At 33.9% G+C, this 17,490-nt stretch overlaps 1 protein-coding gene and 1 long non-coding RNA gene across 2 annotated transcripts; one reads left to right on the top strand and one right to left on the bottom strand.

Moving 5' to 3' along the window:
* Positions 1-656: 656 nt before the first annotated feature.
* On the bottom strand, positions 657-9,289 carry LOC125056710 (zinc transporter ZIP10). The gene is made up of 4 exons (XM_047659988.1): positions 8,713-9,289; positions 6,707-6,848; positions 2,400-2,594; positions 657-2,194 (listed from the first exon to the last, which is right to left on the bottom strand). The coding sequence occupies exons 1-4, from the start codon at positions 8,869-8,871 to the stop codon at positions 1,275-1,277; spliced, it is 1,416 nt and encodes a 471-aa protein (XP_047515944.1). The 5' UTR covers positions 8,872-9,289; the 3' UTR covers positions 657-1,274.
* On the top strand, positions 8,992-10,967 carry LOC125056711. The gene is made up of 3 exons (XR_007118097.1): positions 8,992-9,102; positions 9,486-9,559; positions 9,719-10,967. It is a non-coding gene; the product is annotated as an uncharacterized LOC125056711 (long non-coding RNA).
* The last annotated feature ends 6,523 nt before the right edge of the window (positions 10,968-17,490 follow it).

The following is a 17,490-nucleotide window of genomic DNA, read 5'->3' as shown; positions in this document are numbered from 1 at the left end:
GTCCCAACTGCGCGCGAGCCAACGACTGAACCTCCTTTGATGCGGTCTCAAAAACCGACAGCGAGCGGATCGACCCGCGGCACGTTCGAGCGCGGCAATGTTCGAGTCGCCGCGCGCGGCGACCCTGTCTACATGGTTTGCCGCGCTTAATGTATGCGCAGCTTAAGGTATTAATCAATGTTTCTTACTTCCCCTTTAATTTAATTACACAAACTGGCACTATTTTTAGCACCTATGTTTTAGCCACCCGTCTGTAGCCTGTGCTTCGTCTGGCTGGATCTTTTTTATTCGTATTTTGCAGGGCAGATACGATGTACAGGTGGTAAATAATTAAAAATGTCAAGCTCACTACCCGAATTCCCGCAGCCTGTCTATGTGACCAATACTGTTATAAATTTAAATATGTAAATATGTAGCCTAGGTAAGTTACTATACACTTTATTGTTCTGAAATTTATTCAGAAGTAGTGTTGTGTTTTTAGCAACCTATTATCGTTTAAATTTTACAACGATCTTTTCAGGTTTATTCGACATTTAAAAAAAAAGGTATACGAGGTTAAATGAGATGGTCATTTTAAATATTTTTTTTATAATCAAAACTTAAACTTTTTTATAATCAAGTTTCTGGACTTCAACTATAAAATAAATATTTCTTAATTCACTTTACCTGTTTAATATTCGCCTAATACAAAAATTTTTGGAGAAAAATACACATGTAAAAATATCGTAATATAAATATTTTATACATTTCATGATTTCTAGAATCTTCTAAACGAAAACTTTCATGTCCTAGGCATGTGGTACTTAAAATGATATTATTTAATATATTAAATAAAAGTAAACGTTTGAAAGAGTTGGTATGTTATAACTTATTATCATATTAATTGGCTCCTGGTTTATATTCACGCATGTAAATTTATTATAACAATAATTTAAGAACTAAGATTTTTTCTATATAAAACTAAAATAATACTTATTATTCGGTTTATTATTATGCTTGGTATTTCATTTGAGCACAAAATATTCAGCATTTCAATAAAAATTAAAACATAGGTACCTACATTCAAGAACACTCATAAAAATATTACATTTATTAACTTAATAATTAAAAAACCTAACAAATTTATAATAAAAAATTATTGGAATGTTTCGTCATTTGAATTGTACCTTGACTTGTTATAACCAAGTTCACAACATAATATAAGTCTCTCTAAACAACCATTAATTCATAAATACTATCACAATATTGTATTGATCCGTAGACCTATATTCTGTTCATTGTTCGGAACTTCTAAATAAGTATTGTATTGAGTCTTCGTGTAACGCGATTAGTAGCATAATAATACCGCCAGTTAAAATTCCTAAAACAGCAACAACCACGTGTAAGCTTCTTCCTTTATTGTTTTCATTTATTTCTGGAACTAAATCAGCTAATGCTATGTAGAAGAAAGTACCAGCTGTTGCAGCGTAGATCCATTCAGAAGCGGACTCGTGGTCCTCCGCAAGCCAGATTCCAATAGCCATTCCAAAGAAACTAAGTACTGAGGATAGAAGGTTGTAATACATTGCCCGTCTTATACTCATACCAGATCGAAGTAACACTGCGAAGTCACCGAGTTCATGAGGAAGTTCATGGCAGAAAACCGCAAGTGCTGTTGCGAAGCCAGTCACTGGATCTCCACTAAACGCTGCTCCTATGGCCAGGCCATCAGTGAGGTTATGCAAACCATCACCCACTATCACCATAAGTGCAGTTGACGTCATAGGACGTTCCACCGGCGGATCCGGTGAGCCAGGCATTATGGCTCCGAGTTCGATAGACTCTATTTGTTTTGCTGATTCGATTTTCTCTTCTTTGACAGTTTTGCTTTCATGGTCATGTGAATGCGAATGTCCACCGTTCATTGCCTGCATGATAGCTTCGACACTATAGAACAGTAAAATGGTAAGAAAGGTGACACTGCATTTTAGAATCACTTCGGTTTCTTCCTGTGGTTCACTTGAAGAGCCGTGGCTTTTCAATGCATGAGGTAGAAGATGAAGTAGAGCGTCACCACATAAAGTGCCAACAGCGATAGCGATCAGGAAATGAAGCACGTGACTGAAAATGGCAGACTTTATCATCGGTACTATTCCAACTCCCAATAGTCCAGTAGCGCTGATGACTAAAATGGCTAATGTTGCGTATATCCACGCTGAAAATTAAAAGTCAATATGAGAAAAAAAATAACAATTTAGTTATTACGGTCAATTAATATTTTAACATTATTGTATTCACTGTGAGTAAAAAAATACAAATTCGTTTAATAAGTTAGTCGTAAATTGGTTATAAACTAACCATGATGTATATATGAGATAATGCCCGTTTTTAGAAAGAAATAATATGGCGAAATAACTTACTCCAAATTCTATCCAATTTCGGAACAGGGGCATCTGTCTTGTAACAGGAACGTTGGTCTAACTGATACACCAGGGCTGGACACATTTCCAAAAATGTTTTTGGATTAATAGTTATAATGCCTGGCTCTTTCTCCATTCCATATACGGTGAGTATTTCTCTTGGTGATAAACATGATTTCTTGAGCATAGATGTTGCTGTAAGTAAAGAAATTAAAACATTTTAACTTTGATAGTGTATTAGATACAATAGATTAATACATTTCAGATTTAGATAGAGATTAAGAAACGAAAAAGAACCCCATCTAGTGTTTAGATGCAATGATTATATGTTTAATAGTCAGTTGCATTGTAAAATATAACGGGCAGCCTCATCGCTTTAAGCAATCTCTTCCAGGTAAGCACTCAAAGGATTTTTTTACAAAATATATCGGACTAATTTGATTGTCTTAATCTTAAACATAAAAAAAAATCGAAAAACTAAAATAAATACAGATAACTTAAGGGGCACACGAACAACAATACTTTCTAAATTAGGGATCTCATATGGACAGGTCCTGCTTATACAGTTGAGTTTTAAAGGAAGATAGAGAGTAAATTAAATATACTATAGATTAGTAAAATAAGAATTTGAAAAAGTTTTCCGGAAGTACTTTGCCATTCAGATATGATCGCAACGCGAAATCTTAGCTGGTACACTCTTATAAAATATGTAATATTGAAATTATGTGAAAATGAAGTTGTATTGAAATTGTAACATTCAAGAACCATTTCTCAATGTATTATATAAAAAAGGTGCGTACATAAGTAACGCGCGTAAGAAGTTATACTTCTTTGGCATTATTAAAAATAACTATTTTTAATAATGCCAAAAAATTATTTGATTGCATGCAAATGATTAATTACAATTAAAGACTGGAAAAGGAGTCATTATAGTCAATAAATTTCAGATTTGAAAAATTAAATAAATAAAAAATTTCACTCTCATCAATTTTTCATAACGCGCCTAAAGAAGTATAACTTCAAAAATGTATCTTTTATCATAATCCATAATAATACTAACTACTTTATTTAAAAGTATGAAATCTAGGAAAATATAAATCTAGATGCGCCATCTATAAGTCATATTTCAATTTCCAATAATTATTATCTTTGGTCGGATTTGACATGATATAGGTACTTGGTTTTGGAGGCAATCATTCGTATTATTTGATTTTATTTTACCTTATTACGTACTGAATTTTGTGGAAAGTGCGTGTTCTATCTAGAATAATTACTTTAAATAAATGTAAAAATATAGAGTTTGCCTCCTGACTCATAAAAAAAGAAAAAAATATTAATTCCATTTTTTGATTCATCAAAATTCGAAAAAAATATACAATTAATACTGTCAGGACTTCATATTATGGAAACTTAAAAATACTGCCGAGTTTGAATGTTAATTTGATATTACAATAGTAGAAACTAAGCATAACTAAATATTAAAACAGGCGAGGAATGAATAGATTAACAACTTTAGTTTGAGTAGCTCGGCTTAGATTAGCTCGTTTGGTGGGATTTTAATATAGATAAAATCATACAATAATTATAAAGTATATTACTAGCATTATCTAATCTTTCTCTTGTTAAATATTCTTCAAGTTTGCGACTTGTTTTTGTACAATAAACGCAGAAAAATTATTAGAAAAGCCGACGTCGAATGTCATGTCATGTGACAGATCTCTTAAATATTGATATTGACATTAGTCAAAGGTAAATGTTAAAAACTTTAAAAGTAGGTACGCATTGTTAATAAACTGTTGTACAATCACTAAGCCGGGTCGTAGTGATGTCGTGGACCTAGGGTCATAATAGGATAATCGGGACCTCTTAAATGACGGTCGAGTGTTGCGCAAAACCGACTTGTTCCTGTATCGTGATATGAATATCGTTATGATTTTATAACTCTTAATGTGATTTGAATATATCTTATTAATTAAAACAGCGTCAACTAGCAATGTATTTACATTGAGTTTGTCTTTATTATAAACGTAACGCAGTTTTATAAATACTTCATAAGTTGCAGTTTCTGGGACTTCTGGGATTGAAATGGAGTTTTCTTCTCGGATGTAACTTTTACTACTAAGCCGCTACAAGGGTGTCGCTAGTCGATCTAGGAATCCAGTAGACGTAGGTACAGAGGATGGAACAAGAATGAATAAGATTATCCTATCCCTTTATCTCGATTTTGTAGGGATTGTGCTTTTATATATACTGCAAAGCCATTGCGTACTATGCCATTGCGTAAAAACGATGAAGGCGTACATAAAAATATATATTTGTAATAATAATCTTTAACGGATATGGTTATATTACGTAAACAAGGTGTTTTGATCCACTCCAAATCTTATCTATTTCCCATACGTTAAGATCTGATAATATTAGAATGGGTACAATGTTATAATGTACACCAAATTTAAAACGTTATTGATTCCTGTCTGTTGGTCAATAACTTGCATTTAGGCTCGATTACTTAAAGCTGACACAATAATGAGAAAGTGCGTAGGTACACTTAATAACAAAATAATATTCTTAGTCATTGTTTCAAACAAAGAAAAAAACGTTTAATTTACTGAAGATTGGTATCTACCTTTAAAATAATAAATGGTTTAAGAATAACATAGGAATGAACGGTGGCAAGATGTGAGCTTCGAAGCAACGGTGGAGGTTCCTTAAATACCTATACAAGTATTTATCATAATATAACAAATATATAGAAGTATAATATTACGCGAAAGTCAGCTTTCTACCAAACGGACAAGTTACACCGGATTGGAAAGATTGTCCATTTATTAGTCGATAACCTATTTACATTGGCGTGATCTAGTTAAGTGTTAAGTACGTTGATATTGAAAACTTTAGAAAATTTTTATTCCAAATTTCCACTGTAGACGGAGTGTAATGTTAGTAGTTATACATAGCTTTCGCTTAGTAAAAAAACATTCTGAAATATATGCAGACGAATGTCAGGCCTAAGTAAAATAAGTGTAGGCCTAGCAGTGTAGCGACTCTCAAACACTGAGGCTACAAAGGTTTAAGATTTAAGGACTCGCGTAAAATTCATATTTCCGTCTGTCAAAATCCACAACACTTTTGACATACGGGAGACACACTTAGCTAAGTTTCTGGTTTTACCCATATACTTAGCCCAAATCTTGACGACTTATGAAGACAAAAGAAGGGTTACCATTAAAAGAGAAACGAGCAAATAAAACATCAAATCATCTGTGGCAAAGACAAATTCCATAATTATTATTAAAATTGATAGTTTGTATTTAGTACTATACATTAATGCAAGGACTTGTAATGTATATAATAGAATTATTTGGTTATATAACCATTCCTAACTGAATTGTGAATGTAATTTTCACGGATTTTTTGCAAGGTCGTTGGAACCAATTGTTTGAACACTAAATATAGTAGGTATATTCCTATAATGAGCTTCCGTCTTTCTCGTTGGAAATTCAAGGTTCTAAATTGGGTTTTAATTAAGTCAAAGTAGTAGGTTGTACTCGTAGGATAGAGTATGTAAACTCAAATGAAATTCGATTTTGAATGAAACCAATTTGTAGTAATTTTACTTTGATTATTTTTCCGACCCAAATATCGGCCAATAGAATTGCACCATTCGACGTCACGTGGTACAACCTACATGGTATTATACTGATAATTTTTTGTGAAAATTTTCTCTGGTCGTTGCTTCAAGAAAAGTATTAAGTAGTTGTTTTATTCATTATGAAATTCTTATTTGTTAACTGTACATTTCGTCTCATGGTGCAATTCTATTGGCCGACATTTGGGTCGGAAAAATAATCCCCCGAATACCACACGAGCTTCAAAATTATCGGGCATTTCCCTCAAGGTTCCCTGCAAACAAATATAGTAAATTGTTTGCAACGAACCTATCGGGAAATACCCGATAATTTTGAAGCTCTTGTGGTATTATAAGTGACAATTGACCTCATACGTTGACTGGAAAGATTTTTAACTCAATTGAAGTGAATCTAATTAGGTAATAAATTTGTATTTTCGACTATATACGTAATATAAAAGGTGGTATCATAACGTAACTTTGCCACTTTCTACGTGGAAAGCGCATGTAGGTACTTCTAGTACCTAAAAACAATTCCTGCGCATCTAATGGCACAAAACAATATATTGGCCAAGAATTATACTTATTATTTTTGTAATAACTGCGTAAGGGTATTTAGAACTAAACTATGATTTTAACAAAGAAAAACAAACAAACAAAGAAAGAATGAGATACTTACAAGTCGTTAGTGACCGTTTGTGTCGATGCTGTGTATCATGAAGCTGCTTGAAGGTCCCGTTGATTCTATGAATGGCGATATCATGTGGAGAATTGAACACACGGCCTCCCAAACCCAGGCTGTCTAGTAGATGTTCGAAACCCTGAAATACCCAATACATAATTAAGAAGACTTGTAAAAAATTTTACGTACATATAATCTAAATAAGCTTATCCACTTATGTGTAGGTAATACTATCATTCATCTCATTGAAATTGTATGACGCTAGAATATACAAACTGAAATCGCAAATATAAACGTTGTCATAATATTTTTCGGTTTTGCTAGTTAAAAACAATACATTTTGTCCGGTTTAAAGATTTATACGGTTCTCACGTTTCGGTGAGACATTGTCAATTTGAAAACATTCACATTACATAGTTTTTTTAATTATGTATTTGAACAGGTACCATACATGTTAAACGCGTGATTACATTACAATACTTGACTATTGCTAGGACAACCCAAGATAAATTTTGAACGGTATTTGAGTAGATACCTTCAATAAAAAGTAGTATTTTTTGACATTCAACAAAAAGTAATCAAAATCAGTTGATATGCGTGAAATTCTTAGAAAAAAATTCCTTGATCGATCTTTATTATACTTTTTCAAATTTGCCCGTGTTATTTTGTCACTTTAAATGACGACTGTACAATTGTTTTTTTTGTGTTTAGTTAGCGGCTCTTGAGAACAATGAACGAAACTACAGAGAAACAGGTGGTCCATTGAAACTGAAATTAAGCAAAATATCGTTGAATAAGTTGATAAGATAATAATTGTATAATGCTAATGCAAATCTTTGTTTGACAAAAGTCTTAATATATTATTTTGGTAACTATAAAATACCTATTAATCCAGATTCTGTTAATTTGATTGGAAAACAACTAATTCGACGCATGTATCACAGTCTACTTCATTTACAAAATTCTACTACAATACATACCTATAATATAATATTTTGCTTCAAGGAAATAACTACATAAAAATAGGTAATGTAACTTAAGACCATTGTTACATAATCTGCAGAAAAATGTCATTATGAAGGAAATCCTATATATATTTATTAGTAGATTATTATCAAATTCTGTAACACCATACTAGAATTCATTTCGTATTATATATATAATACAGAAAGTGTGTTTCATGAATTGTGTAAGAAATAGACAACTAAATTTTAAATTCGGGGAAACATATTATTTCAGTTAATTGTAACACACCTAATGAATGTGTATCCTACATCGATGCCTGCTTATTTGATAAGTTATTTTACCAACAAGACAATTCAGTGAGGTAAAAAAATATTTTATAAAATTAGCTAGAATTCAAAAATCTATTGAATTAAACGAGTAATGCTGACAATGATCGTCTAAATCTTAAATAATAAAACAAGATAAGTGTTATGATAATCAAATAAACGTGTTTAATAAATCTAAAATCTTATGTCATCACAATTCGGAGTATGCTGGGGTGTACATTTTGACAACTACGCGGGATTCTTATTTGACACGATAATTGATAAGAGATATGGAATCGATCAAGTTGGTTATGTTGTAACATCAAGTTCATTGAACTTTCGTTTACGAAATAGGGAAAGGTGATTTGGATAAAAAAGAAATTTTCCTATTATAAATGCGTGTCGTTTGAAATTGGGACATGAGACACTTTGCAAGATGAAAGTAGGTACCAATTTATATTAAGGCTGTGCTTATATTCGTATACAATTTGCTTATCTCATATCGTTTAGATCAAAAGTAAACTAAATTTGCTGCTAAAAGTTACCTACTGTTGAAATGTCTTCAAAAAACAAGAATGTACGCGATTAAAAAATGCACTTATTTTGGTGTAAATTCTTGTGGAACAAGGATTAAAAATATACTTTATTATACCAATTTTTTCAGTTAAATATGACATAAAACAAAAGACAACTCGTTAGTGAAACTAAAAACAAATATGAAATCGCACTCACCTCAAAGTTAATAACACCTTCCGATCCATATTTATCGAAGATTTTCTCAATGAAATACTGTTCTGCTGGTAATGTATTGTTAAGATCTTGCTCAGGGGCTAAGAAGAGTTCAGCTGACGCCAAACTCGTTGCCAAGAAGATGATTCCAATTACGATCATATTAGACACTTAGGCAGACCGTGCGCAAGCGACGATCCACAGCACACTATCTGATTATCTGATACGCGTCTGGCCACGTTGGGTACGCACAATGTAAATTGTTTATTTATTTGAGATAATCGCAATACGAATTGGAATTGCTCACGCGTCTTCGTCTGCGCGAGCGGCGTGTGCGTCTGGTACTTTCACTAAACGACCGCCGATCTTGCGAAGTCCGTTTTTGATAAAGAGGTATGTCAATTTGACGATTTTTATTGACAGTGTCTGCCTTATGTACGGTATAGACGCCAAGTTTCAATATCAAGCAAGAGCGAGGATGAAATCTGGAGTGTTATAAGTGCCTCGTCTAGGTTATCTGAGCGTGAATAACATTAATATACTTATTATGTAGTTACGCTGTAGGATTCAAGTGATTCATTTCACCTTCTTGCGGGACATTTTATTCATTTAATTCACAAACATGTAGATTTTAGAGATTAGTTGATAATTGCAGTACTAGAATAGTAATCTGCTCAGGCTTTTGATTCGGAGTGGCGGATTAAATAACATTAACAAAAAGTTTTTATGGATATAAATAAATGGATGGGGAAAATAATTAATTTTACAATTTTTAGACAGAAGCAATAAATAAGTTGCATTTTGCCGCATTTTTCCCTGGATCATAAGAAACATCGCGTATAAATCGAAGGTATGTTAAAATGAGTAAATAATATGTAAAATTGTTACAAATATAATTCTAATATTAGTAATTAAAATTTGTATGAACATACGAAAATGAATTTCTTAGTTCGGTTCGCTTTCACGCTTAATCTAATAGTAATAAATTAATAACCATATTTTGTTGCAGCATACATATATAATATATATATAGTGGGGGAAATGTACGAAGACTGAGAATGTAATGTACATACATCTATCAGATTCCGTTATTTTTATTACGTATAGTCAGTTTTTAACCCTCTTACTTCTCATTATGATTAGTCAATTACTAAGTCCAATATCGTTACCTAATTAAGCTCCCATTAGTAAATTTACCAGTTAATTGGAATACAAAATAACGATTGCGATAAACTGTAAGTCTCGTGAGTTTTATTGAAGGAGTCTCAGGTTCAGGGTCGGAACTTGCTCTAAGTATGACTTCCTTCAAAATCCAATGCATTTGTACATCAATATATTGGGGGGAAAATGGGAGTAATATCATCATACCATACATGATGTATAGTCATTAGTGAATCTGTCAATGTCCAACGCTTATAAACGTTGTAGGGCTCAAATTCCAATGTCAACAATTTTAGTTAGGAATATTTAGTCGAACAAAATATCGATAAATAAATATACCATACCTTCATATTAAACGAATATGTACGTCGAAGTTATATAATATTTATTTACGCGATATTATGCCGTTATGATATGTTCAGCTTATTCGTTTCCTGTTTTTTAAGTATGTTAGGATATTTGTAGTTACGATTGGGGACTTGATAACGTATTCGTTACCGTAAATATATAATTGTGCTAATATTTAATTAAATGTAGACGTTTCGCTCCAAAATTTAACACCTGATTCAATAATACATTTGAAAGGATCGCTGACGTTGTTCTTTGTTCATACCTGGTAAAAGTATTATAATACTGATAAATTCTTCACTAAAGGAGGTTTTAGAAGAACGAAAAAGTTAACAATAGAAACTAATTTCTAGGTACATCCTTGATTACACCAGGTGTTTCCAGCATAGATTGGACGCCATGAAATATAAACATAGATAAGTTAAAAAATATGACGTAAATAACAAATGGTTTTATCACGTTAGATTACATTTTATTGTTGTATCTCTTCTTACCTTTTTCGTGGCTGACATGATATCCACACATGTATGTATAGTTTGAAAACCAAGGCTGTGGATTCATTGTGTTTACTCTGACGCATGCATTTTGATGCCAATTGCGTATATCCTAGTACCTATTAGCTAGGCACATAAATATAAACATAAGTAAAGTCGTGAATTTAGGGTCAGATAACCAGGGTTCCCGAACGCAAAACAATTACCGTAAATGCGGGAAAATTTCAAAACGATATATGATGGTAAACTACTGTTATAAGTACTATAGTTATTTAATGTATAATATATAATACTGGTGACAGTAAAGGAAAACGCTGCAGAGGGCGACCTTTCGCACGCTGGGAAGAAGATATTAAAAAAATAGCTGGCCCCAAATGGCAGCACATAGCGCAAAATAGAGAAAACTGGCAAAAGCTGGAAGAGGCCTTCACCTGAAGAGGGGTTCCCATACAATAATTAGAATATCAAAAACTGTAAATAATAATACTTAGCATGATAGAAATATAGTCATAATATTTATTCATTTACTAATAGATTTTGTTAAGTTTTGCAAAGGTTTAGAAAACCACATAAAGAAATGTACCTTATTAATTGGGAAATAAAAGGCTTTTTATTTTTTTTATTTATTTATTTATATAATACTGGTGATTAACTTTGCGGTGAATTTTGATATATTATAACCAAATTACGATAATTTTACAACCCTGGTACTGATAGGTGAACATTGATTTACACCCACTTTGGAGCGTTGCTTACGTAAGTATCACATTTTACTTAAATTCGAAGAATGTTTTGGTTTCCTGAGCCACCTATTAACATACACATACACACATAACTAAACACCCCGCAAAATGTTAGTTAGATCTCTTTTATATATGTATGTATAACAGTGGGCAAACGGGCAGAAGACTCACTTGATAGACACCAGCCTTGCGATTCTGTAACTCACTTTTCGAACTCGCACAGCCGTTTTTGCAGCGGCGGTCGCGCTCAAATCAGCCGTGAAGCAGTCATTTTAAGATTTGGCATTCTGATAAACAATAAACTACAAGCTCCCTCCTTATTTGTACTTTCATTTCTTGAAGGACCCTAAGTCGAATTAGTTTACTGAGGAGCTGGTTCCATATAGTGGTGGTGCGCGGCAAAAACTACATTAAAAAAGGCAAAATACGAAATTCCACCTGTATCACCTCGCCGCTGAAAAAACATGGCGATTAAAAAGAGTGGCGGAGAGTTTATTGCCAGTTCTTCTCTTCCGTTCTACGCCCTTGATTTGAGAACTGGCACTAAATAAAAATTAGAAGCATTAATGTGTATTTCTTTACTGACGAGTCATAAGTGTACAATATGTTACCTATATGATTAGATGATTTTTGAATTTGAATTTTTGTCCGATGATGAAAATCAGCTGCAGGAATAAATCCCAACAACTCCTCTGAACACTCCATCGCAAATGCGTTAGAAGATTCAGAAATACCCCTTATCTCTACGCAACGCCAAGGAATCCAGCCGCTCGGAAAGAGACTAGTCGTCGAGGATTCGAATCGCTCTTCTTTGAATACGGTCAAGTGGAAGGAACTGGTACTCGGGGGCTCCCTCACCCAGAAATGAAAACAGTACACCATGTGGTGCCAAATTTGCTCGCCTTGCTGAGCACACCAAGCTTCTTAGAGGCTAATTTGGCTAAGTTGAAATATATCATTGATAAGCAGAAGACCTACGCGTTGGACTGACCAAATCAAGTCTGCCGTAGGAGACTCTCTCAATCAGTGCAGCAGGATGACCACTAATAGGCAACGATGGCGAAACGTCGTGAAGCGCATCACATCTGTCCCTACTATACAAATACTTCCTTGCGATCACGACCGCTCTGTCAAGAGTGCACCGGATAGGAAGAAGAACCAGGATTGGGGATAGGACACAGCCTTGTGGGACCCCAGCTGGTTTAAGGTCGGAGCATGCTCCGTGGATGACAACCTTGATGCTCCGATCGAATCTGAAAGCTGAAAATTCATTTGCATAATTTCTCGGGGAGCACATAGGCTGGCAGTTTCGAAAGAAGTGCTCTGCTTTGTGCCACACACGATCAAAGGCTTCGCTATGTCTAAACTTAGCGCCAGCGCCTCCCTCTTGGTGTCATTTGCTTCTGCCCACTTATGTGTGATGTAAACGAGAAGGTCACCAGCTGAGCGACCACGACGAAAGCCGTACCAACCATGGCTAATCAGCTGGCCCTCTAGATATCCCAGGACCTGGACGTTAATTCGGAGAACAAGGAGGTTATAGCTATTGGGCGATAGTTGGACGGATAAGAGCGATCACCTTTTTTAGGGATCAGATGTATGGAAGCGGTCTTCTAGTACTTCCGGACAATGCCTAGTGAGTACAGGTACCGGAAAAGGCGCGTTAGGACCGGAACCAACTCAGGAGAACAAGTACGCAGCACAATTGTAGGAAGCCATCAGGCCTGCTCGACTGATGTATGCCCAATGAAGGTAGAAATAGTAAATATTATGCCTATAGTTATTTTCAAGTAATACTATTCAGTAATCATTTTTACGAACTGCGGCGTAGCTATGCAACAAGGGTAGCAAATGCTACCGGACCTTATCGAGTATTAGTAAATTTGTCAAAACTAGAAACGTATTATAGGTAGTGGTATTTTTCTTATATCTAAAACTTAATATCCTAATGCAACCGACAGACTTCTTGATAGAAGTCGCGAGCATGTCATATATATATAAGCAATCGGTTACAGAAGTGATGTGAAGGGGTAAATAAATGTTAACATGTAACTATGAATAAAATATTTGCATCAAACATTTACTATGTATTATTTAGTTTCCAATCATGTATCAGCCGCTTATTTACCGCTCCCAACAAACATTCTCAGCGACTATACGATAGCTTGTATAAATATTGTCACAAACATTGCGATATTGCTTATTGATTATACCTTAATGGTATGACAAAGTGCCCCACGTCTCAGAAAGCTGATTACTCACATATCATCAAGAGAAAATAAATAGTGTAGTCTTTGGCGCGAATTGGAACTGCAACAGAGTATAAACAGGCTTCCGAATTCGAAACAGATTCATAGCCCCTTACTATTATTTATAATAGATCTCTTAAAGATGGTGTTTTTCCTGAAGTATGGAAAAGGTCTCGTGTTGTACCTGTGTATAAAAAGGGAGATATCACCGACGTAAAAAATTACCGTCCTATTTGTATTTTATCTTGTTTTTCCAAGCTCTTTGAGTCTGTCCTGTAGCCCGTAATCTCAAAATGTTTAGACGGCTGTATCATTGATGAGCAACATGGTTTTAGAAAAGGAACCTCATGTCTTTTGTGACTGAAACATGTCAGGAATTAGATCGTGGGCGCCAGATTGATGCCATATATACTAACTTTAGCAATGCCTTTGACAAAGTCAGTCACGCGTTACTGATGCAGAAGCTTCGTGGTTATGGAATGGGAGAGAATTTGCTGAACTGGTTTAAGTCCTATCTTCGTAACAGGCCTCAGTCAGTAGTTGTTGGAGGCGCTGAGTCTACTCCCTATATTGCGCGATCTGGTGTTCCGCAAGGATCCCATTTGGGACCGTTGCTATTCTTACTATTTGTAAACGACGTTAGGAATCATATAAAGCACTGTAAAGCGTCTCTCTTCGCTGATGATTTAAAAATTTATAAAGTTATTAACACTGTCTGTGATGCTGCTCTAGTTCAAAGTGATCTTAATGGTATACAACAATGGTGCTTTTTAAATGGTATGATCCTCAATATAAATAAGTGCTTTCATATTAAATACACAAGAAAAAAAAAACACTTGTTACTGTGTATAAGCTTGACAGCGCGCCATTGAAGGAGGTTCAGGAGATTCGTGACTTGGGTGTTATTATTGACAAAAAATTAACGTTTACATCACAAGTCAATAAAGTAGTCACCACATCCACACGAATGCTTGGATTTCTTAAACGGAATGCGGATTGTTTTGGTTGTACGACTAAAACAATTTTGTACAACGCTCTGGTGCGCAGTCATGTTGAATTTGGCAGTATTATATGGAACCCATTCGCAACGCGTTGAAAGCATTCAAAGATCTTTTACGCGGCACCTAGCTTTTATAAGCAGAGGATTTTCACATAGGCATCCGTACCATCAGCGACTCAAAAAATTTAATATGATATCTCTGTACAATCGAAGACTTCTAGCCGGTGTTACCTTCTTGCATAAATTGCTCAATAACTGTATACAGAGCAGTGACCTCTTACAGGAAATCAAATTTGTCGTCCCTCACTCATTTGAAATATATTGTTGATTTTAAACCTAGGGAGGTTTAAAATCAACAATATCTTTCAAATTCCTTCTGCCAAAACCAACCTAGGAGTTCAGGCACCTCTCGTTCGAATTCTTCGCGATTTCAACAAATTGAACACAGCGTATCCAGAGCTGGATATATTCGGTAGTGGGCTGATCGGTTTTAAAGAAAGCATTTGCAAGTGCCTTTCTCAAACCTAATTTCGCTGTTTTGATGAAGATTTTTCTTTTTTTTCTGCTCTAAGTGCCAACAAATTTCTGTATTTTTTTTTTTTTTTTATTGTGTGCTTTTACTATCGTATATGTTTAAATTGTAATTTTTATTTCTATTTAAATTTTTTTTTTTGTGAAACTTATGCTTATATTAATTGTCGCACATTTTAGATGCGAGATTTTTTGTAAAATAATTAGTAATTTTAGTACTGTGTGTGATGTTATAAGCTTAAACTAAATAAATAAAATAAATAAAATAGAATATAACAAAACCACACTTTTGAAAAGTTTTAGCGGTGAAAGCTCTCTGTTGGTGGTACCTACGACACCGTCGAGTACCAACAGACATGAAGAAAGAATGCAAACATCTTAAAATTGTAAATTAGGTACTTCTTCACTCCCTGTAGCTCTTGAACCTAAATTATTTTGTTAGCTATCAGTATTTGAAACCAAATCAAGTGGAAGGTCCTATCTGGAGGATGAATGCTTGAAAAAGAACCTACCTCGCCAGAAAATCTGACTAGAATAGTTAGGAATTTTTATTCTAATCTCTGTTTCGACGCCAATTGTATGTTGTTCAGCAGATTTGAAATTCGCGGATCGAAATCGAAGATTGCCAAAAAAGGCAACCCATTTTACCGTTAGGTATCGCTATTATGATTATTGAAGTCATTCGCCTTTGAAATGAAAAAAATGTTAATTACTATGAGACCCAAGTTGAGATTAATAAGTAATATATTATTTATCTATATTGAAAATAAATTAAAACATAAACATATTTTAAAACGGACAAAGTTTTCCTTGTGCTCGGGTTTCGGTACGTATATTTCGTACATTTGGTTGAAATATTATATGTAAAATATAATATTTCTGTTAATATGTTAACTTGTAGGTTTCAGTTGAATTGCAGGAAAAGTATCATTTTGCAGTAAATGTGCTCGGTGGAAGTACTAGAACGGATATTGTCAATATCCGTTCAATATCATATTAATGAATTTTTGTTTAAATAAATCTAAAAATGTTTTCAAAAGTCTACGTGGATGAAGTCGCCAGATTAAGTATTTGTCGTTCCGCGTCCGAGTTGTCTCTTTCATCGTGGTACGTGTCCAATATATAAAAATTTATGGTTCGCTGCTTTTATCGATAACAATGAAACATTTCACAATAGAGTTCCGGATTATTGTATCATAATTTTATGTTAAAAATGTGTTTCTGAAGTACCTGCTCTACTTACCTCTTTGTTTAAATTAAGTTTGAGTTTGACTATTGGTGTACTCCCAGGATTTGACCGTGGCGTACCTACGTAGTATTGCAACATACCAAAAAAGAGCCACACGTTTAAACTACATGATCAACACGGCTCAGCCAGTGCTGCGTTGAAGTTAAAGCCTTACGGTTTTAAAGGGCAACTAATTATTTTGAAATATATAATATAGCGCTGTGGAACTTTTTGCTCCTCAGCATAATGCTGAGCTAGGGCCAATTACAACCACAGTACACACACATTGCACACTGGAAGCGAACCGAATGGCAAAAGGGAATTTTTAATTTTTATTGTTTTTGATGTCTTATTTTATTTTTTTCTTTAAGTATTGTTATTTTGTGTGTTTATGTGTGTGTGTTTTCGTTTGTAATAAATGTTATGTCTATGTCTTATGTCTAAATATTAATCTATCCCGATGTCTCGTACTTAAATAAAGCATAGCTTCAAACAAACGAGTTTAAATCCCTCAAAGGTATTTTATATTGTCTGTTGCATAATTTTATACTCGCATTAATAACTGACAATATTCTAAACCCTTTTTTTACTGTAAAGTTAGTAAAAAAATTTAGAATATATTAATCATAGAAAGTATGTATATCAATTTGTACATTATCTATGGTATTATAGTAGTGAATAAAATCAATTCATATTAAGTAAAAACTTTAATAGATGTGTTATAGAACTCGTCCTCAATTATGTAATTATGTCTACGAATATGATTAAATTAAATTTGATTTGTACTATAAATATTACCGATCAATTTACGATAAAAATGTGAATTGCCTAAAAAAAGGAGTAGGCGATTCAAAATTCAATTTGTTCGCATGGAATCATCTTCCTTAAAAAATGTTCCGTACACTTAGGTTGGTTGCAAATTTTATACGTGATATGAAATATTATATCGAAAACTTCCCCAAGTTTGCAGAACTTTTGGAATTTTTTTCACGCCCAAAACTTATTTTTAACAATGTTCCGGACCGCA

The sequence above is a fragment of the Pieris napi genome, chromosome 15 (assembly GCF_905475465.1).
Source record: "Pieris napi chromosome 15, ilPieNapi1.2, whole genome shotgun sequence".
NCBI lineage: Eukaryota > Metazoa > Arthropoda > Insecta > Lepidoptera > Pieridae > Pieris > Pieris napi.
This window is presented reverse-complemented; position numbering and strand designations above follow the sequence as displayed.

Coding starts and splice junctions, on each gene's coding strand:
- LOC125056710 (XM_047659988.1), bottom strand. CDS start 8,871: ATGATCGTAATTGGAATCATCTTCTTGGCAACGAGTTTGGCGTCAGCT. Junction 2,595..6,706: donor CAAACGGTCACTAACGACTT/GTAAGTATCTCA, acceptor CTTTACTTACAG/CAACATCTATGCTCAAGAAA. Junction 2,195..2,399: donor GAAATTGGATAGAATTTGGA/GTAAGTTATTTC, acceptor TTTAATTTTCAG/CGTGGATATACGCAACATTA.